At 47.0% G+C, this 16009-nt stretch overlaps 1 protein-coding gene across 1 annotated transcript in view; it reads right to left on the bottom strand.

Annotated features, from left to right (window-relative positions):
• The window catches only part of SMIM7 (small integral membrane protein 7), a 76584-nt gene that overhangs the window by 20101 nt on the left and 40474 nt on the right, over positions 1-16009 (bottom strand). Inside the window, exon 3 of the mRNA XM_063914505.1 lies at positions 15511-15563. Within this exon, the coding sequence (XP_063770575.1) occupies positions 15511-15563 (53 nt within the window). The remainder of the gene's footprint in view (positions 1-15510; positions 15564-16009) is intronic.

Below are 16009 nucleotides of genomic sequence, written 5' to 3'. Positions count from 1 at the left end.
TTAATGTGTGCCATTTATAAGCTACAATTTCATTTTTACACAATCACTCCTAATTGAATTGGCCTACCTCTCTTGCTACATCTTCATTTAAATGGACAGCTTTGTCCTAAATCCCTTGTAACACATTTTTTTGAATATGCTGCTCTTTCAGCATTTATAAATTGTGCATAACGACGACACTCAGTCATTTGTAATGTGAAATGTACAACTGTTGAGTTTGTTTCTCTTTGTATTATCCTTACTTTGTTAAGCTTATTAAAAAGATAGATTAAAAATAAAATAATGTTTGCATCCAAGGCAGCAGACCAGCAAAGTTAAAACATACAGTACAAGGACCACCATAATGCAAGAGAATGAGAAAGGAATTATAAAGGTCCTCAGTCCTAAAAGCACAGACACTTCTAGGCCAGGAGACCGGATTTGTCTTTTTCAAACGAATTTATGTCTAAAGCCTAGGTCACAGAACTACTTGAGATTTATAGAGCAAAAATCTTACCAGACATCTGGAAGACACACATGTTTTTAAAAGCCGACATTGTATCTAGTTAAATTGAAGGTATAAAAACAGAATGGCTGCTTAGCCACTTTATGGGGGACCTCAGGGAATCTCCTTCTCCCCCAATAGCCCTCTTTCAATGTCTAAAAACCACAGAACAATAAGATTTGTCTATATTTCCTGACCAGACTTTGCCAAAATCTATGTTACAGAAAAAAAAAAATGGGTAATGGAAGAAAAGGTCAATGGACGAACAGTGGGGCAGATGTATTAACCTGGAGAAGGCATAAGGAAGTGATAAACCAGTGATATGTGCAAGGTGATAAAACACACCAGCCAATCAGCTCCTAACTGTTAATTTACATATAGGAGCTGATTGGCTGGTGGCTTTATCACCTTGCACATATCACTGGTTTATCACTTCCTTATGCCTTCTCTGTCACGTCTAGCAGAGTTTGAGGATCCGGCAGCTGAGATTTGCCCGAGGAGGTAGCAGGCTGTGAATGAACCAGATGAGGGGGCTGGATATAGTTCCTTCGCATGGGACACGGAGCAATGAAGAACGTAGGCGGGGTTTGAGAGTCAATGGAAAGTATTTATTATGTACAGGGCTGAGGTAGAGAACCGAGGCTGGAGCATGATGGTTAAAGACGTGGCTGGAGGCGAAGAACTGTGGACTGTGATTTGAAAGACGAGACTGTAGATGATGAACTGTGGATGGTGGTTGAAGACGTGGCTGGAGACAAGGACTGTGGACTGTGGTTTGGAAAACGAGGCTGAAGATAATAATCTGCAGGCTGTGGTCGGTGGTACAAAGGCGTGGCTGGTGAAGGAGATCTGTGGAGTGTGGCTTGAAAGACGAGGCAGAAGACCCGGGGCCGACTGTGCCCAAACAGTCTTACTGGACCGGGTTTTCCAGGAGCGCTTCCACAGGCAGTAGCAGGCTAGAAACGGCAGAGCTGCAGCAGCAACAGATAACCGACCAAGCAGGATCAGGAGGAACCAGAATACAGCAGGAATCCTGGGAGCACAGGCTAAGCACCTACAACAGGGTTGTAACTTGAAGCACTGGCATACCTGTCCTAAACCAGCCCCCTTTTATAGGGAGAGCTTCCCCTGGATTGGCTGGAAGAAACAGGAACTATGCTTAAAAAACTTTGTCTCCAACATGGCGGCGCCCAGTAATGCAGACCTTTTTGCAAAGCCACATTGCTCACTGCCCCTGGTCTCCTAGCAACGGCTCAGCAAGAGCGACCCGCTGTAGCAGCATCCCGCCGCCACGAGCGGACCCCATCACCGCCGCTACTGCTGCCCACGGATCCAGCGCAGCAGCCCACCTCCGCCGCTGCCCGCACATTGCCAAGGAAGCCAGCCCTGCGGCCCCAGCGTACCGGTAAGACTCCGGACGCTGACAGTACCCCCCCCCCCCCTTGCGGGTGGACTCCGGACACCTATGTAGTTTAGTTGGAAACTTGGCATGATATGTTCGAATTAGTCTTGGAGCATGGACATCCTCTGCATCTACCCAAGATCTCTCCTCTGGCCCATACCCCTTCCAATCAACAAAGTACTGGATGCATAGAAGAAGCAAGTGTTGGTATTTATCTGTGTCCAGGGCGCGTAAAAAAAGAAAAAGGTAATGAAACTTAACACATCCCTTGTCAAATGGGTATATGATGTCTTCTCCAGATTATGCAGGCGTTCAGGTGAATCTTCTCGTTATAAATGGCTCCCAGTTCATGTCAAAATGGAGAGAAATAAGAGAGAAAAGAAATGTGTAGCACCGTTTACAACAGCTAGAATCGAGAATTCCACACAATGAAAGTTTTTAAGGGCGTACCCCACTCACACAGAAACAAGTAAGTGGGTTCCCGTAAAGGTATCTTTATTGCTAGTTTTTTTCTCCAATCCCCTCAGGTTAGGTTCACGTAATTAAGCGTGCCTGAATCTCACACCACATGGGGTACTGTAAACACGTAGGGGTAGTGTCTGAGGCAATTTCAATGCGTACTGGATGCGACCATATAGTCTGCGAGAATCGAGGATCTTGTGAATCTCAAATTCATCTCCATGTGCTGATTGGATCTTGGGTGATTTAGGCAGAGCGGCTCTGAACCAATTAAGTACCAATGGTTTTAAGAGAGAAATATGAAATGCATTAGGAATTAACAACTGCGGAGGTGATTTCACTTTGTAAGCCACAGGATTCAACACTTTTTCGATTGGGTAAGGCCCAATAAATCTGGGAGTAAACTTTTTTGTAGGAACCTTTAATCTTCGGTTACGTGTGGAAACCCAAACCCGATCTCCTACCTTAAGGCTTGGTACAGCTTTTCGTTTCAGATCTGCATAGGTCTTATATCTCTTGGATGTCTTGAGCAAAGTCTTGTGAACTTGTTTCCAGGCTTCAGTAAATTGTCGAAGTGTTGACTCTGCGGCAGGAAACTCGAGCGTAGGCAGAAGTTGGAAGTCAGGAACTCTTGGATGATAACCATAATTAATGTAGAATGGAGAATATTTTGTGGCAGAGTGATAAAGATTGTTATGGGCAAATTCTGCGAACGGGAGGAAGTCCAGCCAGTTGTCCTGTGAGGAGGACATGAATAAACGCAGAAAAGTCTCCAGATCCTGGTTCACTCTCTCTGTTTGACCATCTGTTTGGGGATGATATCCTGAGGAGAAGTTTAATTTCACGCCAAGAGCAGAACATAGAGATCTCCAAAACTTGGCCACAAATTGAGGACCTCTATCAGACACTATTTCCTGCGGTAGACCATGGAGTCGAAAGATCTCTGCTATAAATAATTTTGCCAACTGGGATGCAGATGGAAGATTAGCCAGAGGAACAAAGTGTGCCATTTTAGAGAATCGGTCAACTATGACCCATACGGTGTTCCGCCCACCAGACGTAGGTAAATCTGTAATAAAGTCCATAGAAATATGCGTCCATGGTCTTAGTGGTACCGGCAAAGGATGGAGTAACCCGGCTGGTGGACCTTTGGGACTTTTATGCTGAGCACATTTTGGACAGGCAGCCACGAATTCCTGAACGTCAGTCCTGAGATGAGGCCACCAGTAGAAGCGCTGAATGAATTTAAGTGTCTTATGACCGCCCACATGGCCCATGAAGGAGGAGAAGTTTTTTTGCGAAGATTTGGTGCAACGAAGATCTTTCCTGGAGGAGGAAGTGGAGAGGTATTAGTTGCAGAAAAAGAGGTGGATTCCAGGATAAATTGCTCTTTTGAACGGTCAGAGGGTTTTTCTGAACTTAGGGAGCGAGATAATGCATCTGCCTTTTTGTTGAGGGAACCTGGTCTGTAACTGAGTTTAAAATTAAAACGGGTAAAGAAGAGTGCCCATCTTGGTTGGCGTAGGTTCAGACATCGGGCTGACTGTAGATACAGGAGGTTCTTGTGAACCGTGGTCACCTAAATTGGATGCTGAGCTCCCTCCAACAAATACCTCCACTCCTCGAAGGCCAACTTAATTGCCAGTAATTCCTGTTCCCCAATAGCGTAATTCTGTTCAGCGGGGTAGAATCTTCGCGAGAAGAACGCACAAGGATGGACCTTCTTGTCCTCGAAAAGCTGGGATAATACTGCTCCCACTCCCACAGTAGAGGCATCAACCTCCACCAAGAACGGACGGCTGAGATCGGGTTGTCGAAGAACTGGAGCAGTCGTGAAGGTCTCCTTTAAAATGAAAAAGCTTCCAAAGCCTCAGGAGACCACTTGGCAGGATCGGCTCCCTTCCTAGTTAATGCGGTTATAGGAGCTATGACAGAAGAATAATTTTGAATGAATCTTCGGTAGAAGTTAGCAAACCCCAGGAAACATTGAATTCCTTTTAGGGTAGCTGGAAGCGCCTGGACTTTAGCGGGGTCCATCTGTAACCTCTGCCCTGAAAGAATGTAACCGAGGAATGGAATCGTGGGTACTTCAAAGGTGCACTTCTCTAACTTACAGAATAACTGATTCCTTCGTAAATGAGTTAACACTTCTTTGACTTGTTCCCTTGGATGGTTGGATGGGTCTTCAGATCCCTAGAAAAAATGAGGATGTCATCCAGATACACTTCCAAGCAGTCGTAGAGGAGATCTCTGAAGATTTCGTTAACGAACTCTTGAAAGACGGCTGGGGCGTTACATAGGCCAAAAGGCATTACCAGGTATTCGTAATGGCCGTCGCGGGTATTAAATGCCATCTTCCATTCGTCCCCTGGGCGAATACGTATAAGATTGTAGGCCCCCCCGTAAGTCCCATTTAGTGAATACAGTAGCTCCTTTAACACGGTCGAACAGTTATGGAATCAGAGGTAACTGATATCTGTTCTTAACTGTTATGTCATTGAGAACTCTATAGTCAATACAGGGCCGCAACACCCCATCCTTCTTTTTGACGAAGAAAAACCCTGCTCCGGCCGGAGATGTAGAAGACCTGATGAACCCTTTCTCCAAGTTCTCCCGGATATACTCGGACATGGCCTGTGTCTCGGGAAGTGAGAGAGGGTAAATTCGACCTCGGGGAGGAGTCTTACCGGGTACTAGCTCAATGGGACAATCCCAAGTACGATGCGGAGGTAAGGTGTCCGCCCCATGCTTACTGAAAACATCTTGAAAAGCTTGGTACTCCACAGGAAGGCTGGAAGGGCTGGAAGAACAGAGAGGTCTAACTGAAGGTAAACAGTTCTGGAAGCAGTCTTGTCCCCAAGAGAGAACATCCATAGTTTGCCAATCTATGTGGGGATTGTGTCTGATTAACCATGGAAACCCTAGGATTAGTTCATGAGAGGCTTTAGGAATTACAAGGAAAGATTTTTCTGAATGGAGAACTCAGACCTTCATCTTGAGAAGAATAGTACGAAAGGATATAATACCCTCAGGGATATAACTTCCATCCACTGTGGTAACAGAAATGGTACGATCCAAAGGAACCGTTTGTATTCCAGATCGTTTGACCAGAGCTGACTTAATAAAGCTTTCGGCGGCTCCGGAATCGAGTAGTGCAGGGATGAGAAGAGAAGAAGAAGGGAACTCCAATAGGGTTAACAGGACAGACTCTTTCTTGGTATGCAATTCTGAGAATTCTCCTAGCTTGACCTCTCTAGCACAAACTAGGAGCGGGCGTTTCCCGGACGTAGATTGCAAGTTTTAACAATGTGATCAGATGCACCACAATACAGACAGAGGTTCCCTTGTCGCCGTCTCAGACGTTCTTCATTGGAGAGGCGGGAGCGATTAATCTGCATGGGTACTTCCGCAGTTGGTGATGATGGTGTTGGTGGAAGAACTCTAGGCTTAGGGCGATCTGACCGCAACCTCTCCATACAGCGTTCTCTGTACCTCAGGTCTAACTTATTGCATAAAGAAATTAGTTTATCCAACTTATCAGGTACGTCCTGAGTTGCGAGGTCATCTTTGATCTTTTCGGAGAGACCGCTCCAGAAAGCTGCAATGAGAGCCTCCTTGGTTCCAGTTCAGTTCTGAGGAAAGGATGCGAAACTGAATCACGTACTGACTGACCGTACGCGTGCCCTGACGCAGGCGCAGGATCTCCAATGAGGCGGCAGAAGTCCTGCCCGGTTTGTCGAAAGATTCTCCGAAAGGTGGCCACGAATTCTGGATAATTAGATAAGATGGGATCCATCCTCTCCCACAAAGGTGAAGCCCATTCCAACGCTTTCCCGGTAAGTAAAGAAATTATATAGGCTACCTTGGTTCGTGCTGGAAGTTGGCCGACTGTAGTTCGAACTGAATTTCGCATTGGTTAAGAAACCCGCGGCATTGTTTTGGTTTCCCATCAAATTTACTGGGAGGTGGCAAATGCAACCGTGGAAGTGGTACTGGTACAGGAGGAAGCGGGACCGGAGGTGCTAATGTGGGAGCAGCTGTAGATACTTGAGGGGCCGTCATGGCAACACAGAGAGAATCGAGACGTTCGGACATACTCTGCATGAACTGCACGATTAGAGATTGTGTGGCCTCCTGCTTACTTAAGCGAGACCAGATATCTGCAGTTGAATCCCCTCCTGAGGCCTGATCACCCGTCGAATCCATTGGGCCAGTGCTTACTGTCACGTCTAGCAGAGTTTGAGGATCTGGCAGCTGAGATTTGCCCGAGGAGGTAGCAGGCTGTGAATGAACCAGATGAGGGGGCTGGATATAGTTCCTTTGCATGGGACACGGAGCAATGAAGAACGTAGGAGGGGTTTGAGAGTCAATGGAAAGTATTTATTATGTACAGGGCTGAGGTAGAGAACCGAGGCTGGAGCACGATGGTTAAAGACGTGGCTGGAGGCGAAGAACTGTGGACTGTGATTTGAAAGACGAGACTGTAGATGATGAACTGTGGAACTGTGGATGGTGGTTGAAGACGTGGCTGGAGACAAGGACTGTGGTTTGGAAAACGAGGCTGAAGATAATAATCTGCAGGCTGTGGTCAGTGGTATAAAGGCGTGGCTGGTGAAGGAGATCTGTGGAGTGTGGCTTGAAAGACGAGGCAGAAGACCCGGGGCCGACTGTGCCCAAAGAGTCTTGTGCAGCAGCCCACCTCCGCCGCTGCCCGCACATTGCCAAGGAAGCCAGCCCCGTGGCGCCAGCGTACCGGTAAGACTCCGGACGCTGACATTATTATTATTATTACATTTTATTTATAAGGCGCCACATGTGTTTCGCAGCGCCGTACAAAGGACAGTACAGGGGACAAAACATTGCATTACAGTAAATAAATAACAGAAATAGAGTACAGGTAACAGAGCACCACACATTCTCAGGACATAATACAGCTAAGATGTAAGTATTGATGGAGTGCTCATCGTACTACTAGAGGTTAATACATCTGCTCCATTATCCTCATCATAGTATCTCACTTCCAATGCTGGAACATTTACTGAGGGCCCGATTCAGAGTGGGATGCATACGTATATAGCTCTCTTGCTGCTCTTTCCATTTTAAAAGATTAATTGCAATAAATCCAAAGGCCATGAACCAAGGGGGTAATTCCAAGTTGATCGCAGCAGGAATTTTTTTAGCAGTTGGGCAAAACCATGTGCACTGCAGGGGAGGCAGATATAACATGTGCAGAGAGAGTTAGATTTGGGTGGGTTATTTTGTTTCTGTGCAGGGTAAATACTGGCTGCTTTATTTTTACACTGCAATTTAGATTGCACATTGAACACACCCCACCCAAATCTATCTCTCTCTGCACATGTTATATCTGCCTCCCCTGCAATGCACATGGTTTTGCCCAACTGCTAAAAAAATTCCTGCTGCGATCAACTTGGAATTACCCCCCAAGTCAGCTGACATCCTTCTTCATTTACTTGTGCAAAGAAATCTAGTAAAATACCTCAAAAGACCTATCCAAGATACTGCCCCTGAATTTTATCCCATTCTGCAAGAGCATTATAGTGGACTTAAGACAAATCGGCCAACTATTGTTCTCTTAGTTTTGATGTTGCTACAGTACATCATGAAGATAAATAATTCCCCCAGTTCTTACACTCATTCCAAATACTTATTTTTTACCTGCAAATGCTCAAAATGCTGTTTAATGTCACTTATCAGAACTTCTATGGGGAACAATAGGCTAGATTTAGAAATGTACACAAACCTGATGGTTTGCGTACATCTGATGTTTTCAGGTCTGTGTATGATCTCTACTGTACAAGGCATCGGATCTTTTCAATACTCCCTTTGACGGCACCAAATACCGCCCTGATACTTAGTGTCGTCTGCTGACGCAACTATATTGATATACCCTGTACTTATATTACTTGTATCTTATATTGTATTGAATTGTAAGTCACTGTCTTCTTGTTTTCTTATTTGTTTATGTACTGTGTTACTGGGTGCTGCCGATGCCATGTGGCGCCGCCGATGCCATGTGGCACCATATAAATAAAAGATGATAATAATAATAATAATACTGCATATGTGGAGATCTTTGTCTATGACAACCACTGCCGTGCTCATAAACTGCAACATGATTGACATGCTGCAGCAATTTGGAGATGGGGAATGGACGACGAGAGCCAGAAAATAAGAATTTACTCACCGGTAATTCTATTTCTCGTAGTCCGTAGTGGATGCTGGGTACTCCGTAAGGACCATGGGGAATAGACGGGCTCCGCAGGAGACTGGGCACTCTTTAAAGAAAGATTAGGTACTACATCTGGTGTGCACTGGCTCCTCCCTCTATGCCCCTCCTCCAGACCTCAGTTAGGGAAACTGTGCCCGGAAGAGCTGACATTACTAGGAAAGGATTTGGAATCCAGGGTAAGACTCATACCAGCCACACCAATCACACCGTACAACTTGTGATAACTATACCCAGTTAACAGTATGAACAATAGCTGAGCCTCATTCAACAGATGGCTCAGAATAACCCTATAATTAAGCAATAACTATATACAAGTATTGCAGAAGTCCGCACTTGGGACGGGCTCCCAGCATCCACTACGGACTACGAGAAATAGAATTACCGGTGAGTAAATTCTTATTTTCTCCGACGTCCTAGTGGATGCTGGGTACTCCGTAAGGACCATGGGGATTATACCAAAGCTCCCAAACGGGCGGGAGAGTGCGGATGACTCTGCAGCACCGAATGAGCAAACTCAAGGTCCTCCTCAGCCAGGGTATCAAACTTGTAGAATTTTGCAAACGTGTTTGATCCCGACCAGGTAGCAGCTCGGCAAAGTTGTAAAGCCGAGACCCCTCGGGCAGCCGCCCAAGAAGAGCCCACCTTCCTCGTGGAATGGGCTTTTACTGATTTAGGATGCGGCAGTCCAGCCTCAGAATGTGCAAGTTAAATCGTGCTACAGATCCAGCGAGCAATAGTCTGCTTAGAAGCAGGAGCACTCAGCTTGTTGGGTGCATGCAGGATAAACAGCGAGTCAGTTTTTCTGACTCTAGCCGTCCTGGAAACATAGATTTTCAAGGCCCGAACTACGTCCAGCAATTTGGAATCCTCCAAGTCCCGAGTAGCCGCAGGCACCACAATAGGTTGGTTCAAATGAAACGCTGATACCACCTTAGGGAGAAATTGGGGACGAGTCCTCAATTCTGCCCTGTCCATATGGAAGATCAGATAAGGGCTTTTACATGACAAAGCCGCCAATTCTGACACACGCCTAGCCGAAGCCAAGGCCAAAAGCATGACCACTTTCCACGTGAGATACTTCAACTCCACGGTCGGAAGTGGCTCAAACCAATGTGATTTTAGGAAATCCAACACTACGTTGAGATCCCAAGGTGCCACTGGAGGCACAAAAGGGGGCTGAATATGCAGCACTCCCTTAACAAACGTCTGGACTTCAGGCAGTGAAGCCAGTTCTTTTTGAAAGAAAATAGACAGGGCCGAAATCTGGACTTTTATGGATCCCAATTTTAGGCCCATAGTCACTCCTGACTGTAGGAAGTGCAGAAATCGACCCAGCTGAAATTCCTCTGTTGGGGCCTTCATAGCCTCACACCAAGCAACATATCTTCGCCATATGCGGTGATAATGTTTTGCTGTCACATCCTTCCTAGCTTTTATCAGCGTAGGAATGACTTCCACCGGAATGCCCTTTTCCATCAGGATCCGGCGTTCAACCGCCATGCCGTCAAACGCAGCCGCGGTAAATCTAGGAACAGACAGGGCCCCTGCAGTAGCAGGTCCTGTCGGAGCGGCAGAGGCCAAGGGTCCTCTGAGATTATTTCTTGTAGTTCCGGGTACCAAGTTCTTCTTGGCCAATCCGGAACGATGAGTATAGTTCTTACTCCTCTCTTTCTTATTATCCTCAGTACCTTTGGTATGAGAGGAAGAGGAGGGAACACATAAACCGACTGGTACACCCACGGTGTCACTAGAGCGTCCACAGCTATCGCCTGAGGGTCCCTTGACCTGGCGCAATATCTTTTTAGCTTTTTGTTGAGGCAGGACGCCATCATGTCCACCTGTGGCCTTTCCCAACGATTTACAATCAGCTTGAAGACTTCTGTATGAGTCCCCACTCTCCCGGGTGGAGGTCGTGCCTGCTGAGGAAGTCTGCTTCCCAGTTGTCCACTCCCGGAATGAACACTGCCGACAGTGCTATTACATGATTCTCCGCCCATCGGAGAATCTTTGTGGCTTCTGCCATTGCCATCCTGCTTCTTGTGCCGCCCTGTCTGTTTACATGGGCGACCGCCGTGATGTTGTCTGACTGAATCAGCACCGGCTGGTTTTGAAGCAGGGGTTTTGCTTGACTTAGGGCATTGTAAATGGCCCTTAGTTCCAGAATATTTATGTGTAGGGAAGTCTCCTGACTCGACCATTGTCCTTGGAAGTTTCTTCCCTGAGTGACTGCCCCCCAACCTCGGAGGCTTGCATCCGTGGTCACCAGGACCCAGTCCTGAATGCCGAATCTGCGGCCCTCGAGAAGATGAGCACTCTGCAGCCACCACAGCAGAGACACCCTGGCCCTCGGGGACAGGGTGATCAACCGATGCATCTGAAGATGCGATCCGGACCACTTGTCTAACAGATCCCACTGAAAGATCCTTGCATGGAACCTTCCGAAGGGAATCGCTTCGTAAGAAGCTACCATCTTTCCCAGGACTCGCGTGCAGTGATGCACCGACACCTGTTTTGGTTTCAGGAGGTTTCTGACCAGAGATGACAACTCCTTGGCCTTCTCCTCCGGGAGAAACACCTTCTTCTGTTCTGTGTCCAGAATCATACCCAAGAACAGCAGACGCGTCGTAGGAACCAGCTGCGACTTTGGGATATTCAGAATCCAGCCGTGCTGTTGTAGCACTTCCTGAGATAGTGCTACTCCGACCAACAACTGCTCCCTGGACCTCGCCTTTATAAGGAGATCGTCCAAGTACGGGATAATTATAACTCCCTTCTTTCGAAGGAGTATCATCATTTCGGCCATTACCTTGGTAAATACCTTCGGTGCCGTGGACAGACCAAACGGCAACGTCTGGAATTGGTAATGGCAGTCCTGTACCACAAATCGGAGGTACTCCTGGTGAGGTGGGTAAATGGGGACATGTAGGTAAGCATCCTTGATGTCCAGTGATACCATAAAATCCCCCTCTTCCAGGCTTGCAATAACCGCCCTTAGCGATTCCATTTTGAACTTGAACTTCCTTATATAAGTGTTCAAGGATTTCAAATTTAGAATGGGTCTCACAGAACCGTCTGGTTTCGGTACCACAAACATTGTGGAATAGTAACCCCGTCCCTGTTGAAGGAGGGGAACTTTGATTATCACCTGCTGGAGGTACAGCTTGTGAATTGCCGCCAGTACTACCTCCCTTTCATTGGGAGTAGCTGGCAAGGCTGATTTGAGGTAACGGCGAGGGGGAGACGTCTCGAATTCCAGCTTGTATCCCTGAGATACCACTTGTAGAACCCAGAGATCCACCTGTGAGCGAACCCACTGGTCGCTGAAGTTCCGGAGACGGGCCCCCACCGCACCTGGCTCCACCTGTGGAGCCCCAGCGTCATGCGGTAGACTTAGTGGAAGCAGGGGAGGATTTTTGTTCCTGGGAACTGGCTGACTGGTGCAGCTTTTTCCCTCTACCCCTGCCTCTGGGCAGAAAGGACGCGCCTCTGACCCGCTTGCCTTTCTGGGGCCGAAAGGACTGTACTTGATAATACGGTGCTTTCTTAGGCTGTGAGGGAATCTGAGGTAAAAAGGTCGACTTCCCAGCTGTTGCTGTGGACACGAGGTCCGAGAGACCGTCCCCAAACAATTCCTCACCCTTATAAGGCAAAACTTCCATGTGCCTTTTAGAATCAGCATCACCTCTCCACTGCCGAGTCCATAATACTCTCCTGGCAGAAATGGACATTGCATTAATTCTAGATGCCAGCCGGCAAATGTCCCTCTGTGCATCTCTCATATATAAGAATACGTCTTTAATATGCTCTATGGTTAGCAAAATAGTGTCCCTGTCAAGGGAATCAATGTTATCAGACAGGGAATCAGACCATGCTGCTGCAGCACTACACATCCATGCTGAAGCAATAGCAGGTCTCAGTATAGTACCTGAGTGTGTATACACAGACTTCAGGATAGCCTCCTGCTTTCTATCTGCAGGCTCCTTTAAGGCGGCCGTATCCTGAGACGGCAGTGCCACCTTTTTTGATAAGCGTGTGAGCGCCTTGTCCACCTTAGGGGATGTCTCCCAGCGTAACTTATCCGTTGGCGGGAAAGGGTACGCCATTAGTAACCGCTTAGAAATCACTAGTTGCTTATCTGGGGAACCCCATGCTTCTTCACACAATTCATTTAACTCATCAGATGGGGGAAAAGTTACTGGCTGCTTTTTCTCCCCAAACATAATACCCTTTTTTGTGGTAACCAGGTTAATGTCAGAAATGTGCAACACATTTTTCATTGCCGTAATCATGCATCGGATGGCCCTTGTGGATTGTACATTTGTCTCATCCTCGTCGACACTGGAGTCAGACTCCGTGTCGACATCTGTGTCTGCCATCTGAGGTAGCGGGCGTTTTTGAGCCCCTGATGGCCTCTGAGATGCCTGGGCAGGCGCGGGCTGAGATGCCGGCTGTCCCAAAGCTGCGTCATCGAACCTTTTATGCAAGGAGTTGACACTGTCGGCTAATACCTTCCACATATCCATCCACTCTGGTGTCGGCCCCGCAGGGGGCGACATCACACTTATCGGCACCTGCTCCGCCTCCACGTAAGCGTCCTCATCAAACATGTCGACACAGCCGTACCGACACACCGCACACACACACAGGGAATGCTCTGACTGAGGACAGGACCCCACAAAGTCCTTTGGGGAGACAGAGAGAGAGTATGCCAGCACACACCAGAGCGCTATATAACAGAGGGATTTACACTATACACAAAGTGAATTTTCCCCCAATAGCTGCTTATATCACAATTTGCGCCTAAATTTATGTGCCCCCCCTCTCTTTTTTACCCTTTCTGTAGTGTATACTGCAGGGGAGAGCCTGGGGAGCGTCCTTCCAGCGGAGCGGTGAAGAAAAAATGGCGCTGGCTGTGCTGAGGAAGATAGCCCCGCCCCTTCAGCGGCGGGCTTCTCCAACTTTTTTAATAATAATTATGGCGGGGGATTAGGCACATATACAGTTTAGAACTGTATTATGTGCATTTTGCCACTTAAGGTATGCTTATTGCAGCCCAGAGCGCCCCCCCCCCCCCCCAGCGCCCTGCACCCACCAATGACCGGAGCATGTGGTGTGCTGTGGGAGCAATGGCGCACAGCTGCAGTGCTGTGCGCTACCTTATTGAAGACCGGAGTCTTCAGCCGCCGATTTTCTCCGGAATCTTCCGTCTTCTGGCTCTGCAAGGGGGACGGCGGCGCGGCTCCGGGAACGGACGATCGAGGTCGGGCCCTGTGTTCGATCCCTCTGGAGCTAATGGTGTCCAGTAGCCGTAGAAGCACAAGCTAGCTGCAAGCAGGTAGGTTTGCTTCTCTCCCCTAAGTCCCACGTAGCAGTGAGTCTGTTGCCAGCAGATCTCACTGAAAATAAAAAACCTAACAAATACTTTCTTTATAGTGAACTCAGGAGAGCCCACTAAGTGCATCCAGCTCTGGCCGGGCACATATTCTGAGGTCTGGAGGAGGGGCATAGAGGGAGGAGCCAGTGCACACCAGATGTAGTATCTAATCTTTCTTTAAAGAGTGCCCAGTCTCCTGCGGAGCCCGTCTATTCCCCATGGTCCTTACGGAGTACCCAGCATCCACTAGGACGTCAGAGAAAACAGGTTGTGTCGGCGCAGTTTTCTGGGTGTGTAAAGGCCAGTGGCTGTGTCCTTGGATGCCCCTTCACTGGGTTACTCAGATGACTGCTCTTTATGCAGATTAGAGGTAATACTTATAAGGTCTAAGAGACAAAGGACCCGATTCAGAGACTGACGCAGTGCTAAAATATGTTAATGCTGCAGGAGGCATCTTGTGTAGACAGGCGCCTCCTGCCGGCTTCTCTGATCTGCTGCTGTGTTTCCGACAACAAGGCATGGGATCAAAGAAGCCAGCAGGAGGCCTCCTGCAGCATTAGGATATTTTAGCACTGCATCTGTGCTACTGCGTCAGTCTCTGAATCAGGTCCTTAGTCTCTTAAGGCCCATACACACTATATGAGAAAATAAAAGATATCACTCAGAAGGGCCAATCTGAGCGAGATCTTTTACAATCTCGTCCAGTTTGTACACTCAATGTCGTTAATGATGCGCGCTTCCGCGCATCGTTAACGACCCCCTGTACATGTTCAGACGAGGGAGGTCCTCATTAACGACAGCCATGCTGCATGGGCATCGTTCCCCCCGCTGTTGCTCCCTTCCCCGCTAAAATCGGCAAGTGTGTATGCACTTGCCGATGCCGGCACCCTGCGGCTGCCAATATCGGCGTCAGTGGGGGCTCGTTCAGTGTGTATAGGCCTTTAGACTTGATAAGTATTACTTCTAATCTGGCTGCATGAATGGAACTGCCCAATGTCCTCTTATACTACACAGACAACCCCTGCTTACCAGTGTCATAGATTAGGTGAAAAGCTCCTAGCACAAATCAAATAATCTCCGAGTGTGAAACAGGATGGGCCTTCATGGAACCCTTACCAGGGAAACTTCTGTAGGGCACGTATCAATACCTTTGAATCTCTATGTACAGGATTGGCCAGACTGCCCCTTATCCTATCACAAATATACAGATTGAGTTTCTACCGCCATGCATTGAGATGAGAAAGGATTTACATACTACCTTCTCAAGAATCCTATGGCAGGGGATATTCCAGTTCTACCACATATGCTTATTCTCTAGCAGACTTTCGGAAGCTTATTTTAAAGTTCTTGTCAAGATGTTACCCTTACTTACCCTTTAGGCCTTCCTCTCCCTATTTTAGAACTTATCTTTTAAATCAAGGAGCAACGTTATAGTTAAAGGATTATACCAAATAATTTACAAAGATTTTTTCCCCACATCCTGTGCTTGGTTTTCTGCGCAGTCAGGGATGCATTACCTCCAACAACATGACCTTACTTACCTGTAGTGGCCTCAGCAGGATCATCTCCAAATCCTTGGGACTCTCTCTTCTTCCTGGGAATATAAAGGAAAAGAAAGCCTGTAAATGTCAGTTGCTGTGAAAGGTTTCTGCTATTGCTAATTTGATGCCGTCATTCCAAACCTATGTGTAACAGCATGCATTGTAAAAAAAAAAAAAAAAAAAAAAAACAAGTGCAACACCTAAAAAGCAATCAAAAGAAATTCAAGAAAAAAAAAAAAAGGTTGAGTATCCCATATCCAAATATTCTGAAATACGGAATATTCCGAAATACGGACTTTTTTGAGTGAGAGAGAGATAGTGAAACCTTCGTTTTTTTATGACTCAATGTACACAAACTTTGTTTAATACACAAAGTTATTAAAAATATTGTATTAAATGACCTTCAAGCTGTGTGTATAAGGTGTATATGAAACATAAATTAATTATGTGAATGTACACACACTTAGTTTAATGTACAAAGTTATAAAAAATATTGGCT

Source organism: Pseudophryne corroboree, chromosome 1 (assembly GCF_028390025.1).
Source record: "Pseudophryne corroboree isolate aPseCor3 chromosome 1, aPseCor3.hap2, whole genome shotgun sequence".
In the NCBI taxonomy this organism is placed as follows: Eukaryota; Metazoa; Chordata; class Amphibia; order Anura; family Myobatrachidae; genus Pseudophryne; species Pseudophryne corroboree.
Note: the sequence above shows the minus strand (reverse complement) of the source record. Positions and strands in the feature narration are given on the sequence as shown.